The sequence below is a fragment of the Thamnophis sirtalis genome, unplaced genomic scaffold (genome assembly GCF_051295495.1).
Source record: "Thamnophis sirtalis isolate CommonGarterSnake01/CBP01778 unplaced genomic scaffold, rThaSir2_p1.2 scaffold_4, whole genome shotgun sequence".
Taxonomy (NCBI): domain Eukaryota; kingdom Metazoa; phylum Chordata; class Lepidosauria; order Squamata; family Natricidae; genus Thamnophis; species Thamnophis sirtalis.
This window is the reverse complement of record NW_028261384.1, coordinates 114,895,862-114,912,713: the sequence shown is the minus strand read 5'-3', so window position 1 is coordinate 114,912,713 and position 16,852 is coordinate 114,895,862. Positions and strand designations below refer to the sequence as shown.

The following is a 16,852-nucleotide window of genomic DNA, read 5'->3' as shown; positions in this document are numbered from 1 at the left end:
AGTTGTACGATACGTATGCAAAATAAGCTCTTCCAATCTAAAAATGAAAATTCAATGCCAATTCTGCCCAAGTTTATCCAAGAAAAGTGAAACCAAGATCTGAATCACTGCTCAACTGATACAACTGAGTTGGGGACTCAAAGATGCTGTATCATTCATTAAGGGTCTCCAGAAATAGGTTCTAGCTAGTTGAATTAATTTTACTTTGTACAAGTAGAGGAACTATAATTTAGTAACATATCCTCTGATTAACATTTAAGCAAGCATGTCTTTTTCTTTCAACTTAGTTCCAGGGAGACTATTGGATTGGAAACGAGGAATTTTACCTTCTTTTATAGAGATTTTTTCCTGCGCTGTCATGTAGTGCATCTTAAATTTGAGTCAGAGAGAATTTGAAACAGACCATCATACACCACAATAAAGAAATATCTTCTTCCAATGGTACCAAGAAGAAGTTGGCATTCATTAGAATTTCACTTTTCACCTACTGACTTTCTTACTTGCTTTTATCTCAAGTACAAATAGCAGTGCTATGGAAGAGGAACAAGATTAACTTGACAAGGTAATGGTGAGACAGAAATGAAAGACATTATTTGGAATCTGATGGCCACTGGTTTAATTATGGAATGTACATATCTATTTTCTTACGCCATTCTACCAGGAATTTACAGGATATAACAAACGAAAGATAAGTTCCAATATGCATAACTACAGATTTATGTTCAAGTTCACACAGCTGACAAATTATTTTTATGGAGCAATTCATTCCAAAATCTCTAACAGGTGCAATTGCATAATTTTTCAGAATACGGGGTAATTTATATCTCTCTTTGTCTGAGTTACTAAATAGAAGGATAAATAAGCATTCGTGTTTTTCTATTGTTTTGTGTATTGGATTAGTGTTCAGAATGAGGAAATATTCTTTTTTCCTTATTTTTCAAGAAAGCCAAAAACCGTATTTGCAAGTGTGCTTGCCTTGCTAATTTAAAGATAAAATTTTCAGAGCATTAATAAGTTAACCCTATGCAATAACAAACAAGCATCATGTGTATTAACATTAATTCAGTTTCTTTGTTTGTGCTCCACAGTTCATATGCCCATGTGGTGCGGGTGCATGTGGGTACTTTACACTTCCCCTTTAAGTGCTAGGGTATGGATTTTTGTTTTTGTTTGTTTGTGTATGTGTGTTTGAGTCAGTGTTAATTTCTGGTGGCTGCCTGGACAAGTTCTTGCAGATTTTCAGAAGCAGTTTGTCATTGTCTGCTTCCCAGGGCTGAGAGAAAGTGACTGGCCCAAGGCTATTCAACTGGCTTCTTGTGGAACTAAAACTCAGTTTCCCAATTTCTACCCTGGTGCTTTAACTGCTACACCAAACTGGCTCTCCTAGCAATAGCACTTAGACATAGGTATATACTGCTTCACAGTGCTTTTACAGCCCTCTCTAAGTCATTTACAGAGGCAGCATATTACCTCTAACAATCTGGGTCCTCATTTTACCCACCTAGGAAGGATGGAAGAATGTGTCAACCTTGAGCCTGATGAGATTTGAACTGCCAAATTGCAGGCAGCTGACAGTCAGCAGAAGCAGCCTACAGTATTGCACTCTAACCACTGTGCCACTGCGGCTCTTCCTTTTATTGTACTGGGTGGGAATTTTGCAGGATAGTAATTTTGTGTAGTTATTAAAGATGAGCCCATGAGTTCTAGTTCTGCCTTAGATACAACCCAATTGGAGGATTTGACACCAGTCATTTGCTCCTAGGCCTGGGACAAAAATACAATTAAGCTACTCCCAAAATATTAAAAAAAAATCCAGCATGGATTTATTCCTTCAGTCACCACGAATCAGGGTTGACTCAATTAACCTTAACAATCTCACAAAAACTTCCTGGGACTTAATTACTAGGATAAATGTTTGAAAAATAGATAAGGTTGGCGGGATCTGCAAGAGATAAATTAAAGTCAATGTTAGATTATTTCTAGGCCCTAGAATCATATTTGGCCTCAAAAATGCATATCTATTATCATACTTCAAAAAATAATGGAAAGAGATCAGAACCAAAATTATTTTTTTCCCAATTAAAAATCCAAGATAAAGTTTTATTATGAAGAACCAAACAAAGATGTTTGACCTTGGACTCAAAGATAATGATTTGGTCGACTTGTGGTAAATAAAAAAACCCTGTGGACTTTCTATACATAAATGACAATTACAGACTGTTAACAGAGTGCATTGAACTTTAACTTCTTTGTTGCTTAACCTGTAAACTATTTTCTTTTCAAATATGTAATGTATGACAGATCAATTGTGTTGCAAATAGATGTACTCATAAATTTTGAACCTGTTTGCCGGAGGGGGAGATATTATTTTGCAATGGATTTAAACAGCATTTAACTGGGAAGGATAATTTGTATTTTTGTCCTTTTTTTAATTCAATTTTTTCAAAGTTTAGTTTTGCTTTGTCTTTAATCTTTTTCTTTTGGATTGTGTATTTTAACCTTTTGAATAAAATAAAATTGTTGACGAAAAAAGAACCAACATTAAATTTAATTTTATATACCATATATTTCATACCGATGGGAGACCAATAGTTATAAGCTTTGTCTAAAGGCCATCTATTGGGAGACTCATGGGATCCCGTGTGCAATTGGTTTGCCACTGTGAAAACAGACTGCTGGGCTAGAGTTGCCAGGGGTCTGATCCAACAGAGCACTGCTTACATTCGTATGTTTAGATTAAATACAGTTTGTACCATAACTTTTCACTCAGGTCTTCTGGATGCCTTACTTTTGCTTTGCATAGTTAACACATTTGGTGAGGAAACCAGAAGTCTTGATCAGCAACTTTTGCACAAAATCATTTTATATGTAATCCATTGAGCTGAAAAACAGATAGAAGCTGGATGCCCAATTTACACATATTTACCTGAAACATACAAGTATTTTCAATTCTGCCACAACGGACATGCTCCACCCATATCTATTGAAGTTGAATGCCAGTTTTGGCAGCTGTTAAGAGGGAGGAGCAGTAGGAAACCTGAAAAGTCCATAGCAGGGATGAAAAAGGAACTGAATTTGACACTGTACATCGTGGCAACAGTGGCACAGGAAGCAGAGCGCTGGCAGAGGTAGCCAAGAAGTACAGTAAAAACGTTTCTGCTGTATTGTGGGTGGACTTCAAATCAGAGATGGAAAGTTTGGATGCTATCAAACGCCCCAAACTGGTGGAAATTGAAGGAATTCCAATGCTCAGAGAAACATTAGAAAATTGGAATCTAATAAGTGGCTTTCAAGCTCGGCCTGATGACCTTCTTCTCTGCACTTATCCCAAAGCAGGTAAAGAGGAGTTCATGTGAATGATTGGCAGAGCTGTGGGAGAAGGAGAACCAGGAAATGTGGATAGCCATGGCAGGTGGATGAATTCTCTGTTTCCTATAGCTTTTCTCCTTCCTTCCTGCTAGGGACCACGTGGATACAGGAAATTGTGGACATGGTCCAGCATAGAGGAGATGCACAGAAATGTGCCCGGGCACCCATTTACGAGCGGAGCCCCTACATAGAACTTTTCCCTCCAAAGCCCATGCCTTCAGGTGAGTCTCTCAGCCACAGAGGGAAAAAAGTAGAATTAAACACTGTACTCTGCAATGTGTGACTGTCTCCTCTGATCTTGCAGGCTTTGAACTGGCAATGGCAATGCCATCCCCGCGAACCCTCAAATCTCATCTCCCAGTTCAACTCCTGCCAACTTCCTTCTGGGAACAAAATTGCAAGGTTAGGCTTTTTTTGGGGGGGGGGGTGTTATTCAAAGATCTGGAATTCTTTACTCAGTATATCAAATGTTTACTGTAGAGTTTCATTACATAATGCTTTCCCAACCTACAGCAATACACAGTGGGCCTAATTTCTAAATTAATTATTTGATATAAGTGAATTAAATACAGTTAATGAAATAAAAAATACATAAAAGTCACAGCAGCAATCAAGAAAGAAAAGTTTCAGCAGTCGAGAAGGAAAAGTCTGAAATTTTTACACTAAATTTTGCTTTCCATTGGATCAGATTTAGGTGAGGTTACATCACCTAATCAACTTTGATTAATCTTGAAAAATTAAGCAGAATTTGATTTGATTGCTATGTGGAAGGGGTTTCACCCATGGCCCAGACACAACAAATAGTTCCCATAAGTCGAACTTCCTTCAACTTACGTTCCCTATGTTTTATTTTCACAGATCATTTATGTGGCCAGAAATGCCAAGGACTGTGCTGTTTCCTTCTTCCATTTCCATCGCATGAATAAAATACTTCCAGATCCAGGAAAGTGGGAAGATTTTCTGGAGAATTTCATTGCTGGGAAAGGTAATTAGAAGCTATTTATGTAAAGAACAATGCTTCTTACCTGAATGTTTTAGAGGGGCAGGTGATCCCGATAGCTCTTTCATTAAGTTTCATGATACAGGAGACAAGTGGAACTTTCTGGTTAATAACATACATGGTGAAGATTGAACAAGATCTGCTAAAAAGAGTATAAAAATACAGGAAAATCTGGTGCTAATTTTTTTTTTTAGATTTATAGTTTAGACGTACAGTTTGGTAATATTTAAACTTTTATATTTCTAATTCAAGTTTCTCTTTGCAGTTGGTTATGGCTCATGGTTTGACCATGTTCGTGTTTGGTGGGAGGCTAAAAACCACCATTCAATTTTGTACCTCTTTTATGAAGACATAAAAGAGGTAAGCATCTCTCATATATTTCTATGTACAAACATACTTAAGTGATAATTTCCATTAAAGAGAACCTTAGAACTTCTTACTACTAATGTTCACCAAGAAGGCACACATTTTTTTTCTATAGATGGTCCTTGATTTAAAACCACAATTGGGATAAGAAATTAATTTACACTATTTAAATCAGAAACATAACCTGACAATATTGAATAGTAAACTTATTAAAAACCACAATCCTAAACAATGGGAATAAAAATATAGCACAATTTCATGTAAGATTTGGGGGGGGGATCACTTAAAAATTATGGTCTGGTTCAAATACAGATATAGTAATCACAACATTATTACATGTACACACCAACTATAAAACAGTAGACTTGCATCTGAAGTACAGTGTATAAAAATTCACCCCACTGTGTGTGATATCATTGTTTGCAATGCAAAGTTCAAAAAATTGTTTTTATTTTTTATTTTTCAATTGCAATTACTTCCGTAACCCTGGGATTCCGTGCATTTGCAGTTGAAAAGATAGATATATAGACTGCTAAGCAGATTTGTATTTCGAAGGAGAAAGGTGCATCTACTTTTCATTAATTCTTTTACTCACTCTCCTATATCTACTGCTCTGTTGTAGTCTATCACAATAAATAGAAAATCTGAAAACCTTATTGATCGGTCAGTGAGAAAACAAGTTACTTTGAGAAAAGCTAAATGAGTAAACTAACTAGAAGCTTCTAATTATGACAACAAAACACAAGGAGGGTGAAGACCACATAAAAACATCTTTTCTCAATGAGACTTTCTATATTCTCACAACCTAATTCACGTTATGTCTCGTTCTAATCTTTCTTTTCCTTCCCAGAATCCAGCTCAGGAAATCCAGAAAGTAGCTGAGTTCCTAAATATAGAGCTTTCAGCACCAGTCCTGGATCAGATTGTGCAGCACACTAAATTTGAGAGCATGAAAGAGAACCCAATGGCTAATTATAGCAACATGCCTTCCTCGGTCCTTGACCAGACAGTGTCACCCTTTATGAGAAAAGGTGAGGAGAATAACAAAATTCTAGCTCAGGGGTCAGCAACCTTAAACATTCAAAGAGCCACAAAGGTCCTAACTAAAAGCCTCCTGTTCAATTCTGGAGTCAACCGGAAGTCCAGTTCCCCCACGATAGAGTCTCCTTCTAGCATGGCGTCCTTTTTCCTCTACCCGTCCTAACCAAAAGCTCTAACCCTAACTCTATCAATTGTGGAGCCCACCAGTGAAAGGGATTCGCAGCAAAGGGATGAAAGAGCCACATGCACCTCCAGAGCCGCAGGTTCTAGATACACCTGATGGGAAGGGGAGCATTTGGGATTGTATTAAGCAGTGAGAAAAATAAAAAGAAAATATTATATTGCTGTCCAAAATAATTTCCAAAGTAACTGAAACAAAGGTGACAGTAATAGAATAACGAAGTTGGAGCGGACCTCGGAGGTCTTCTAGTCCAACACCCTGCTTAAGCAGGAGACCCTGTACCATATCAAACAAATGGCTGTCCAGGTTCTTCTTTAAAAAACCTCCAGTGATGGAGCACTCACAACTTCAGAAGATAAGCCATTTCACTGATTAATTGTTCTCACTGTCAGGAAATTTCTCCGTATGTCTAGGTTGGATCACTCATTGATAAGTTTCCAACTTATCCAATGTGGAAAGCAGTGGTGAAATCTAAATTTTTTGCCCACCGTTTCTGTGGGTATGGCTTGGTGGTGGGGGGTCATATGACTGGGTGGGCATGGCCAACTTTTTTTCACTTTTTAAAGTATTTTCCTCACCTATTCGCACAAACCAGGAGCAAAAAAAATGCTTTAAACATCACGGGGAGGGGGAGCTTCCTACGATCATGCAGATCAGCTATGAGCCGTGCGACTGTCAGAAGCTCCACCACCACTACTTTTTAAAACATTTTTTTTCCTGCCGGTTCCGGCCAAATAGGCAGGGAAAAGTGCTTTAAAAAGGAGGGTAGAGATGAAGCTTCTGACGATTGTGCGGCTCATAGCTTTTTTTTTACTACTGGTTCGCAGAACCAGGGACAATTGTCTCTACCAGTTCGACTGAACCGGGCCGAACCGGGAGGATTTCACCCCGGTGGAAAGGCTTCTTAGCAATCAAACAGCACTGAGAAAGAGTGCTGAAAACTGGGTCAGAACAGCATTTCTCAGCTGGGGCCAATGTGAGGATGTGTTGACTTCAATCCTCAGAATCCGCACATCTTAACAAGGCAAAGATTGAGAAGCACTGAGTTTGAAGAAAGAAATCTGGAAATCCAAGTTGTTGAGAATGTTTTTTGTCTTTCTCTAAATATTTTTCTCATCTCTAGGCACCGTTGGGGACTGGAAGGAACACTTCACAGAGGCTCAAAGCCAACAACTAGATGAAATCTGCACCCAAAAACTAGGTGACAGTGGCTTGGAATTCCGCACAGAGCTATAAACAGACTTCACTATGCCTTCAAGCAAAACTTTTTCTCGGACTGATTTCTACTTGATTTAAAAGAAATAATCACAAATTTACATGCAAGGAAGCCATTTTGCGATGGATGGGCTTGCTATTTTATAAGCCTTTCCCTTGGGAAAAAATTCCTGAGAGAAAAGTAAAGAGTTAGCCTCCTAATCACTCTCTGTGATGGGGAGATAAAAAATGAGTACATTTTATTTGAATAACCTTTGCATTATGTCTTTTCCCAAAGAGAGAGGCAGACATAATTTGTGGTGAGGGTACATTTTATCCTTACAGGAATTCAGCTTGTAGATTGTGCAAGAAAAAAGAAGAAAAAGAGAACTAAGATGATCAAAAATCTAAATTATAGCCAAACACAGCATAGCCTGCTCTCCTTGCCCTGATCACATCTGTTTTTGGAGAAAATTTGCAGCAAGTGGCCAATATTCAAAAATCTTGCCAATCCAAACTTCTCCCTCTTGGCTATGCTAAGTAGACAGGTAGTCCTCATTTAACAACCACTTGTTCTGCAACTTTTCAAAGTTACTACAGCGCTGAAAGAGTGGTACTTATGACAATCCTCCAAGTTGTGGCTGTCCCACCAATCTTGCGATCATGTGATCCCAGTCTGAATGACTTGAACCTATGACAATGGCAATGTTCCACAGTCACGTGATTGCCATTTGGGAGCTTCCCTGCAGGCCTTCTGCAAGCAAGCAAAGGAAGCTGTCAGACAATGTTGCAGATTACTTTGGGCAAGTTGCCTGCACACTCCAGTATCTGACAGCAGCAATCCCTGGCTGAAGAAGAATTATTGAGAAAGAAGGCAAATGTTATTTGCACTGGTGATAACATTAAGCAAATAAATCAACCATTCCTTCCTTCCCTTTATTTCTAACTTAATCCTTAAAATATTGATCACATTACCATGGACAATAGATCTAGTCCATCAACATCAAGGCTTATGAATAGCAAAATAAAATAAGAAGGCAAGAGAGTGTTATTTACGATTGTGATCCCCACTGATTAAGTAAATTAATCAGCCTTTTCTTCCTTCCCTTCTTCTCAAACTTAATCCTTAAAATGTAGCTCACATCATGCAGAATGGATCTAGACCAGTTTAAAATGAAGGTTTATGAACAACAGAATAAAATAAGATAAATATCTATCTTTTGTGGGATGATCTTTATTTTTAGTCCTGGAGAGCATAATGTAGAGAGTCCCCAATTGTCTGCTAAATGCTTGGAGTAAACTTGTGTTTGGTTCAAGTTCAGAGAAGAAAACCAAATCATCATGGGGTTCAGAACTGGCAGCTATAAATTATATCACAATAACAATATCCATATTAACGTCTTAAGGAAAGTGGTTAAGGCTCCAGGCTAGAAACCAGGAGTTGTGAGCTCTAGTCCCATTTTAGGCATGAAAGTCAGATGGCTGATTTTGAGACAGTCACTCTTTCTCAGTCCACAATGTTCAGCTTCGGCGACAAGTCTGTTGGTCAATTCCTGTCACTACCAATGGATCAGTTGATCTGGAAAAAATAAGTGGATGCGGCACTTATTTTTAAAAAATGTAACAATAACTTTACAATAATTTCCTGGTTTTTTATTACTATACTAAATGTACAGACTTTCAGCTCATTTCTTTATTCTTGGGACCAACACAGAATTAACATCCCACCCCACCCTGTGTAAATGAGTAGTTACAACCAGGCTGGATACATTGACACTTAAAGCTTGAAAATTAATGCAGAATGTGTAACTCCTTAGCATCAGAGCATGTTAATATAAGGTAACTGGCAGTTGGAACAGAGTACTTTTCAGGAGGGGAGGAGGAGTAGAATGTCTAAACTCCCAGCCCACAATTAGATGAGTCACCTACTGGCCATGCCCACATAAGGCAACTGGAAGTTGGAACACAGAGTTCCTTTCAGGTGGGGAGGGGAGTAGAATGTCTAACTCCTTAGCATCGATGTGTGTTGATATAATACTGTATAAAAAACATTGATGATCTGATGGTCATTTTGAAAAATCCTTTCTTAGTAAGCACCTAAAAGCCAAAAGGAACATACATGCTGAATTACAAGTTTGTAGGCTTTACAGTTGTGGACATTTTGTGATGACTGAGTGGTATTTGGCTGATAGATAGATGATAGATAGATAGATAGATAGATAGATAGATAGATAGATAGATAGATAGATAGATGATAGATAGATAGATAGATAGATAGATAGATAGATAGATAGATAAGATAGATAGATATAGACAGACAGACAGACAGACAGACAGACAGACATGGAAAGGGTGAAAGAGAAGGGCAGTATGAGAAAGAGAGAAAGAAAGAATTATATTCTAATTCCATTTGTCATAATTTCCTTGACCATAGCAGAATTGCAAACTACACAAGCAGAATTGGAAGCTACTCAAGAATCTTAATCTTAGATAGATTTATAGTATTTGTGAAAAACAAAGCAAAAGACCCTGCCTTCTGATATCATAATGGCATTCACTATTTATAGTGAAATTGAGGTTTAAATTTAGGATAGTTTCTACTGTGAGCATCAAAAGAGATGTCATAGAATTGAAATCAGTCTCTTTTTTGGAAAAAAAACCCAAAAGGCCAGGTTCTACATGTCCATAGTTTAGTAATAGAGTAATATAGTTATAGCTGCTTTCTGATCTTCTGAGAACCTATTCTCACACAGTGCCACCATTATGGCATTAATAAGACCTTCTTTCAACATGAGGGACCCTGGTGGATTTCCTTAGGAAAATAATCTGTTTCTAACAATAAAATCTACACAATAGTCGTCAATATTTGGGTTGGACCTAGGAAACTCCACCCTGTCATCACTCAGCCATTTAGCTCATTGGATACTCTGTTAGCCCATCCACATCCAGAGGATTGTTGCCATTTTAGGAATCAACCAAAAGGAGAACTTCAAAGACATAAGCCAGGGTAAATATGCAATAGATAAATTAATGTTGATGTTAGGTTGTTTCTAGACCACAAAAAGTCATGCTAGTGCTCATAACATCAAACATTTATTACATGAGAACTGACATTAAATTTTATTTTATATACTGTATATCTCATTCAAATGGGAGATCAATAGATATTAGTCTTGTCTGAAGACTATTTGCTGGGAGACCAGTGAGAATGGACTGCTGGGTGAGATAGGCCAGGGGTTTGATCCAGCAGAGCACTGCTTATGTTTAGATTAAATAGAGCTCATGTCTCCGTGTTTTGCATAATGAAGAAATGTGGTGTGGAAATCAAAAGTCTTGGTCAGCACAAAATTGTTTTATGTGTACAATTCACTCATCCAGTTGAAAAGGAGACAGAAGCTGGTTACTCAGTTTTCATATATGAGAAATATTAACCTGAAACTTAGTATTTCCAAATCTGCATCAACAGATATGCCCCACCCCGAAAGTTTGGTAAGAGGGAGTAGTAGACAGAAAGCTGAAAGTCCACAACAGAAGTGAAAAAGCAAGTGGATCGGAGATTGTATATTCTGATAACTCTGCTAAAGGAAACAGAAGTGACTAAGAAGTACCATACAATAATATCTCTTTTGCTGTGTTGTAGGTGAGCCTCAAGTCAGAGATGGAAAGTTTGGAAACCAAATCTATGAAGCCCTCTAGCCTGGTGGAAATTGAAGGAATCCTAATGCCCAAAGAAACGTTAGAAAATTGGAATCTAATAAGTGGCTTTCAAGCTCGGCCTGATGACCTTCTTCTCTGCACTTATCCCAAAGCAGGTAAAGAGGAGTTCATGTGAATGATTGGCAGAGCTGTGGGAGAAGGAGAACCAGGAAATGTGGATAGCCATGGCAGCTGGATGAATTCTCTGTTCCGTATAGCTTTTCTCCTTCCTTCCTACTAGGAACCACGTGGATACAGGAAATTGTGGACATGGTCCAGCATAGAGGAGATGCACAGAAATGTGCCCGGGCACCCATTTACGAGCGGAGCCCCTACATAGAACTTTTCCCTCCAAAGCCCATGCCTTCAGGTGAGTCTCTCAGCCACAGAGGGAAAAAAGTAGAATTAAACACTGTACTCTGCAATGTGTGACTGTCTCCTCTGATCTTGCAGGCTTTGAACTGGCAATGGCAATGCCATCCCCGCGAACCCTCAAATCTCATCTCCCAGTTCAACTCCTGCCAACTTCCTTCTGGGAACAAAATTGCAAGGTTAGACTTTTGTGGGGGGGGTGTTATTCAAAGATCTGGAATTCTTTACTCAGTATATCAAATGTTTACTGTAGAGTTTCATTACATAATGCTTTCCCAACCTACAGCAATACACAGTGGGCCTAATTTCTAAATTAATTATTTGATATAAGTGAATTAAATACAGTTAATGAAATAAAAAAATACATAAAAGTCACAGCAGCAATCAAGAAAGAAAAGTTTCAGCAGTCAAGAAGGAAAAGTCTGAAATTTTTACACTAAATTTTGCTTTCCATTGGATCAGATTTAGGTGAGGTTACATCACCTAATCAACTTTGATTAATCTTGAAAAATTAAGCAGAATTTGATTTGATTGCTATGTGGAAGGGGTTTCACCCATGGCCCAGACACAACAAATAGTTCCCATAAGTTGAACTTCCTTCAACTTACGTTCCCTATGTTTTATTTTCACAGATCATTTATGTGGCCAGAAATGCCAAGGACTGTGCTGTTTCCTTCTTCCATTTCCATCGCATGAATAAAATACTTCCAGATCCAGGAAAGTGGGAAGATTTTCTGGAGAATTTCATTGCTGGGAAAGGTAATTAGAAGCTATTTATGTAAAGAACAATGCTTCTTACCTGAATGTTTTAGAGGGGCAGGTGATCCCGATAGCTCTTTCATTAAGTTTCATGATACAGGAGACAAGTGGAACTTTCTGGTTAATAACATACATGGTGAAGATTGAACAAGATCTGCTAAAAAGAGTATAAAAATACAGGAAAATCTGGTGCTAATTTTTTTTTTTAGATTTATAGTTTAGATGTACAGTTTGGTAATATTTAAACTTTTATATTTCTAATTCAAGTTTCTCTTTGCAGTTGGTTATGGCTCATGGTTTGACCATGTTCGTGGTTGGTGGGAGGCTAAAAACCACCATTCAATTTTGTACCTCTTTTATGAAGACATAAAAGAGGTAAGCATCTCTCATACATTTCTATGTACAAACATACTTAAGTGATAATTTCCATTAAAGAGAACCTTAGAACTTCTTACTACTAATGTTCACCAACAAGGTTCACATTTTTTCTATAGTGGTCCTTGATTTAAAACCACAATTGGGATAAGAAATTAATTTACACTATTTAAATCAGAAACATAACCTGACAATATTGAATAGTAAACTTATTAAAAACCACAACCCTAAGCAATAGGAATAAAAATATAGCACAATTTCATGTAAGATTTGGGGGGGGATCACTTAAAAATTATGGTCTGGTTCAAATACAGATATAGTAATCACAACATTATTACACATACACACCAACTATAAAACAGTAGACTTGCATCTGAAGTACAGTATATAAAAATTCACCCCACTGTGTGTGATATCATTGTTTGCAATGCAAAGTTCAAAAAATTGTTTTTATTTTTTATTTTTCAATTGCAATTACTTCCGTAACCCTGGGATTCCGTGCATTTGCAGTTGAAAAGATAGATATAGACTGCTAAGGAGATTTGTATTTCGAAGGAGAAAGGTGCATTTACTTTTTATTAATTGTTTTCCTCACTCTCCTATATCTACTGCTCTGTTGTAGTCTATCACAATAAATAGAAAATCTGAAAATCTTATTGATCGATCAGTGAGAAAACAAGTTACTTTGAGAAAAGCTAAATGAGTAAACTAACTAGAAGCTCCTAATTATGACAACAAAACACGGAGAGGGTGAAGACCACATAAAAACATCTTTTCTCAATGACACTTTCTATATTCTCACAACCTAATTCACGTTATGTCTCGTTCTAATCTTTCTTTTCCTTTCCAGAATCCAGCTCAGGAAATCCAGAAAGTAGCTGAGTTCCTAAATATAGAGCTTTCAGCACCAGTCCTGGATCAGATTGTGCAGCACACTAAATTTGAGAGCATGAAAGAGAACCCAATGGCTAATTATAGCAACATGCCTTCCTCGGTCCTTGACCAGACAGTGTCACCCTTTATGAGAAAAGGTGAGGAGAATAACAAAATTCTAGCTCAGGGGTCAGCAACCTTAAACATTCAAAGAGCCACAAAGGTCCTAACGAAAAGCCTCCTGTTCAATTCTGGAGTCAATCGGAAGTCCAGTTCCCCCACGATAGAGTCTCCTTCTAGCATGGCGTCCTTTTTCCTCTACCCGTCCTAACCAAAAGCTCTAACCCTAACTCTATCAATTGTGGAGCCCACCAATGAAAGGGAGTCGCAGCAAAGGGATGAAAGAGCCACATGCACCTCCAGAGCCGCAGGTTCTAGATACACCTGATGGGAAGGGGGGCATTTGGGATTGTATTAAGCAGTGAGAAAAATAAAAAGGAAATATTATATTGCTGTCCAAAATAATTTCCAAAGTAACTGAAACAAAGGTGACAGTAATAGAATAACGAAGTTGGAGCGGACCTCGGAGGTCTTCTAGTCCAACACCCTGCTTAAGCAGGAGACCCTGTACCATATCAAACAAATGGCTGTCCAGGTTCTTCTTTAAAAAACCTCCAGTGATGGAGCACTCACAACTTCAGAAGATAAGCCATTTCACTGATTAATTGTTCTCACTGTCAGGAAATTTCTCCGTATGTCTAGGTTGGATCACTCATTGATAAGTTTCCAACTTATCCAATGTGGAAAGCAGTGGTGAAATCTAAATTTTTTGCCCACCGTTTCTGTGGGTATGGCTTGGTGGTGGGGGGTCATATGACTGGGTGGGCATGGCCAACTTTTTTTCACTTTTTAAAGTATTTTCCTCACCTATTCGCACAAACCAGGAGCAAAAAAATGCTTTAAACAGCACCGGGAGGGGGAGCTTCCTACGATCATGCGGATCAGCTATTAGCTGTGCGACTGTCAGAAGCTCCACCACCACCACTTTTTACAACATTATTTTTTCCTGCCGGTTCCGGCCGAATAGGCAGGGAAAAGTGCTTTAAAAAGGAGGGTAGAGATGAAGCTTCTGACGATTGTGCGGCTCATACCTTTTTTTTACTACTGGTTCGCAGAACCAGGGACAATTGTCTCTACCAGTTCGACTGAACCGGGCCGAACCGGGAGGATTTCACCCCGGTGGAAAGGCTTCTTAGCAATCAAACAGCTCTGAGAAAGAGTTCTGAAAACTGGGTCAGAATAGCATTTCTCAGCTGGGGCCATGTGAGGATGTGTTGACTTCAATCCTCAGAATCCGCACATCTTAACAAGGCAAAGATTGAGAAGCACTGAGTTTGAAGAAAGAAATCTGGAAATCCAAGTTGTTGAGGATATTTTTTGTCTTTCTCTAAGTATTTTTCTCATCTCTAGGCACCGTTGGGGACTGGAAGGAACACTTCACAGAGGCTCAAAGCCAACAACTAGATGAAATCTGCATCCAAAAACTAGGTGACAGTGGCTTGGAATTCCGCACAGAGCTATAAACAGACTTCACAATGCCTTCAAGCAAAACTTTTTCTCGGAATGATTTCTACTTGATTTAAAAGAAATAATCACAAATTTACATGCAAGGAAGCCATTTTGCGATGGATGGGCTCGCCATTTTATAAGCCTTTCCCTTGGGAAAAAATTCCCAAGAGAAACGTAAAGAGTTAGCCTCCTAATCACTCTCTGTGATGGGGAGATAAAAATGAGTACATTTTATTTGAATAACCTTTGCGTTATGTTTTTCCCCAAAGAGAGAGGCAGACATAATTTGTGGTGAGGGTACATTTTATCCTTACAGGAATTCAGCTTGTAGATTGTGCAAGAAAAAAGAAGAAAAAGAGAACTAAGATGATCAAAAATCTAAATTATAGCCAAACACAGCATAGCCTGCTCTCCTTGCTCTGATCACATCTGTTTTTGGAGAAAATTTGCAGCAAGTGGCCAATATTCAAAAATCTTGCCAATCCAAACTTCTCCCTCTTGGCTATGCTAAGTAGACAGGTAGTCCTCATTTAACAATCACTTGTTCTGCAACTTTTCAAAGTTACTACAGCGCTGAAAGAGTGGTACTTATGACAATCCTCCAAGTTGTGGCTGTCCCACCAATCTTGCGATCATGTGATCCCAGTCTGACTGATTTGAACCTATGACAGTTGCAATGTTCCACAATCACGTGATTGCCATTTTGGAGCTTCCCTGCAGGCCTTCTGCAAGCAAGCAGAGGAAGCTGTCAGACAATGTTGCAGATTACTTTGGGCAAGTTGCCTGCACACTCCAGTATCTGACAGCAGCAATCCCTGGCTAAAGAAGAATTATTGAGAAAGAAGGCAAATGTTATTTGCACTGGTGATAACATTAAGCAAATAAATCAACCATTCCTTCCTTCCCTTTATTTCTAACTTAATCCTTAAAATATTGATCACATTACCTATGGACAATAGATCTAGTCCATCAACATCAAGGCTTATGAATAGCAAAATAAAATAAGAAGGCAACAGAGTGTTATTTACGATTGTGATCCCCACTGATTAAGTAAATTAATCAGCCTTTTCTTCCTTCCCTTCTTCTCAAACTTAATCCTTAAAATGTAGCTCACATCATGCAGAATAAAATAAGATAAATATCTATCTTTTGTGGGATGATCTTTATTTTTAGTCCTGGAGAGCATAATGTAGAGAGTCCCTAATTGTCTGCTAAATGCTTAGAGTAAACTTGTGTTTGGTTCAAGTTCAGAGAAGAAAACCAAATCATCATGGGGTTCAGAACTGACAGCTATAAATTATATCACAATAGCAATATCCATATTAACGTCGTAAGGAAAGTTAAGGCTCCAGGCTAGAAACCAGGAGTTGTGAGCTCTAGTCCCATTTTAGGCATGAAAGTCAGATGGCTGATTTTGAGACAGTCACTCTTTCTCGGTCCACAATGTCCAGCTTCGGCGACAAGTTTGTTGGTCAATTCCTGTCACTACCAATGGGTCAGTTGATCTGGAAAAATTAAGTGGATGCTGCACTTATTTTTTTAAAAATGTAACAGTAACTTTACAATAATTTCCTGGTTTTTTATTACTAGACTAAATGAACGACAACGTTGGTGTACAGACTTTCAGCTCATTTCTTTATTCTTGGGACCAACACAGAATTAACATCCCAACCCACCCTGCATAAATGAGTAGTTACAATCAGGCTGGATACATTGACACTTAAAGCTTGAAAATTAATGTAGAATGTGTAATTCCTTAGCATCAGAGCATGTTAATATAAGGCAACTGGCAGTTGGAACAGAATTCTTTTCAGGAGGGGAGGAGGAGTAGAATGTCTAAACTCCCAGCCCACAATTAGATGAGTCACCTACTGGCCATGCCCACATAAGGCAACTGGAAGTTGGAACACAGAGTTCCTTTCAGGTGGGGAGGGGAGTAGAATGTCTAACTCCTTAGCATCGGCGTGTGTTTATATAATGCTGTATAAGAAACACTGATGATCTGATGGTCATTTTGAAAAATCCTTTCTTAGTAAGCACCTAAAGCCAAAAGGAAC

At 38.3% G+C, this 16,852-nt stretch overlaps 2 protein-coding genes across 2 annotated transcripts; both read left to right on the top strand.

Annotated features, from left to right (window-relative positions):
- The first annotated feature begins 1,164 nt into the window (after positions 1-1,164).
- On the top strand, positions 1,165-8,291 carry LOC148046295 (sulfotransferase 1C2-like). The gene is made up of 7 exons (XM_087713785.1): positions 1,165-3,336; positions 3,462-3,590; positions 3,674-3,771; positions 4,228-4,354; positions 4,635-4,729; positions 5,586-5,766; positions 7,081-8,291. The coding sequence occupies exons 1-7, from the start codon at positions 3,189-3,191 to the stop codon at positions 7,191-7,193; spliced, it is 891 nt and encodes a 296-aa protein (XP_087569911.1). The 5' UTR covers positions 1,165-3,188; the 3' UTR covers positions 7,194-8,291.
- A 2,501-nt stretch (positions 8,292-10,792) lies between these two features.
- On the top strand, positions 10,793-15,938 carry LOC148046294 (sulfotransferase 1C2-like). Its single transcript, XM_087713788.1, has 7 exons — positions 10,793-10,963; positions 11,089-11,217; positions 11,301-11,398; positions 11,852-11,978; positions 12,259-12,353; positions 13,204-13,384; positions 14,697-15,938. The coding sequence occupies exons 1-7, from the start codon at positions 10,810-10,812 to the stop codon at positions 14,807-14,809; spliced, it is 897 nt and encodes a 298-aa protein (XP_087569914.1). The 5' UTR covers positions 10,793-10,809; the 3' UTR covers positions 14,810-15,938.
- Positions 15,939-16,852: the final 914 nt, after the last annotated feature.

Excerpts from the sequence above, each read along its gene's own strand:
- LOC148046295 (XM_087713785.1), top strand. The coding sequence starts at position 3,189 with ATGGAAAGTTTGGATGCTATCAAACGCCCCAAACTGGTGGAAATTGAA. Across the intron at positions 4,355-4,634 it reads GAATTTCATTGCTGGGAAAG|TTGGTTATGGCTCATGGTTT; the intron begins GTAATTAGAAGC and ends TTCTCTTTGCAG. Across the intron at positions 5,767-7,080 it reads GTCACCCTTTATGAGAAAAG|GCACCGTTGGGGACTGGAAG; the intron begins GTGAGGAGAATA and ends TCTCATCTCTAG.
- LOC148046294 (XM_087713788.1), top strand. The coding sequence starts at position 10,810 with ATGGAAAGTTTGGAAACCAAATCTATGAAGCCCTCTAGCCTGGTGGAA. Across the intron at positions 11,399-11,851 it reads TCTGGGAACAAAATTGCAAG|ATCATTTATGTGGCCAGAAA; the intron begins GTTAGACTTTTG and ends TTATTTTCACAG. Across the intron at positions 11,979-12,258 it reads GAATTTCATTGCTGGGAAAG|TTGGTTATGGCTCATGGTTT; the intron begins GTAATTAGAAGC and ends TTCTCTTTGCAG.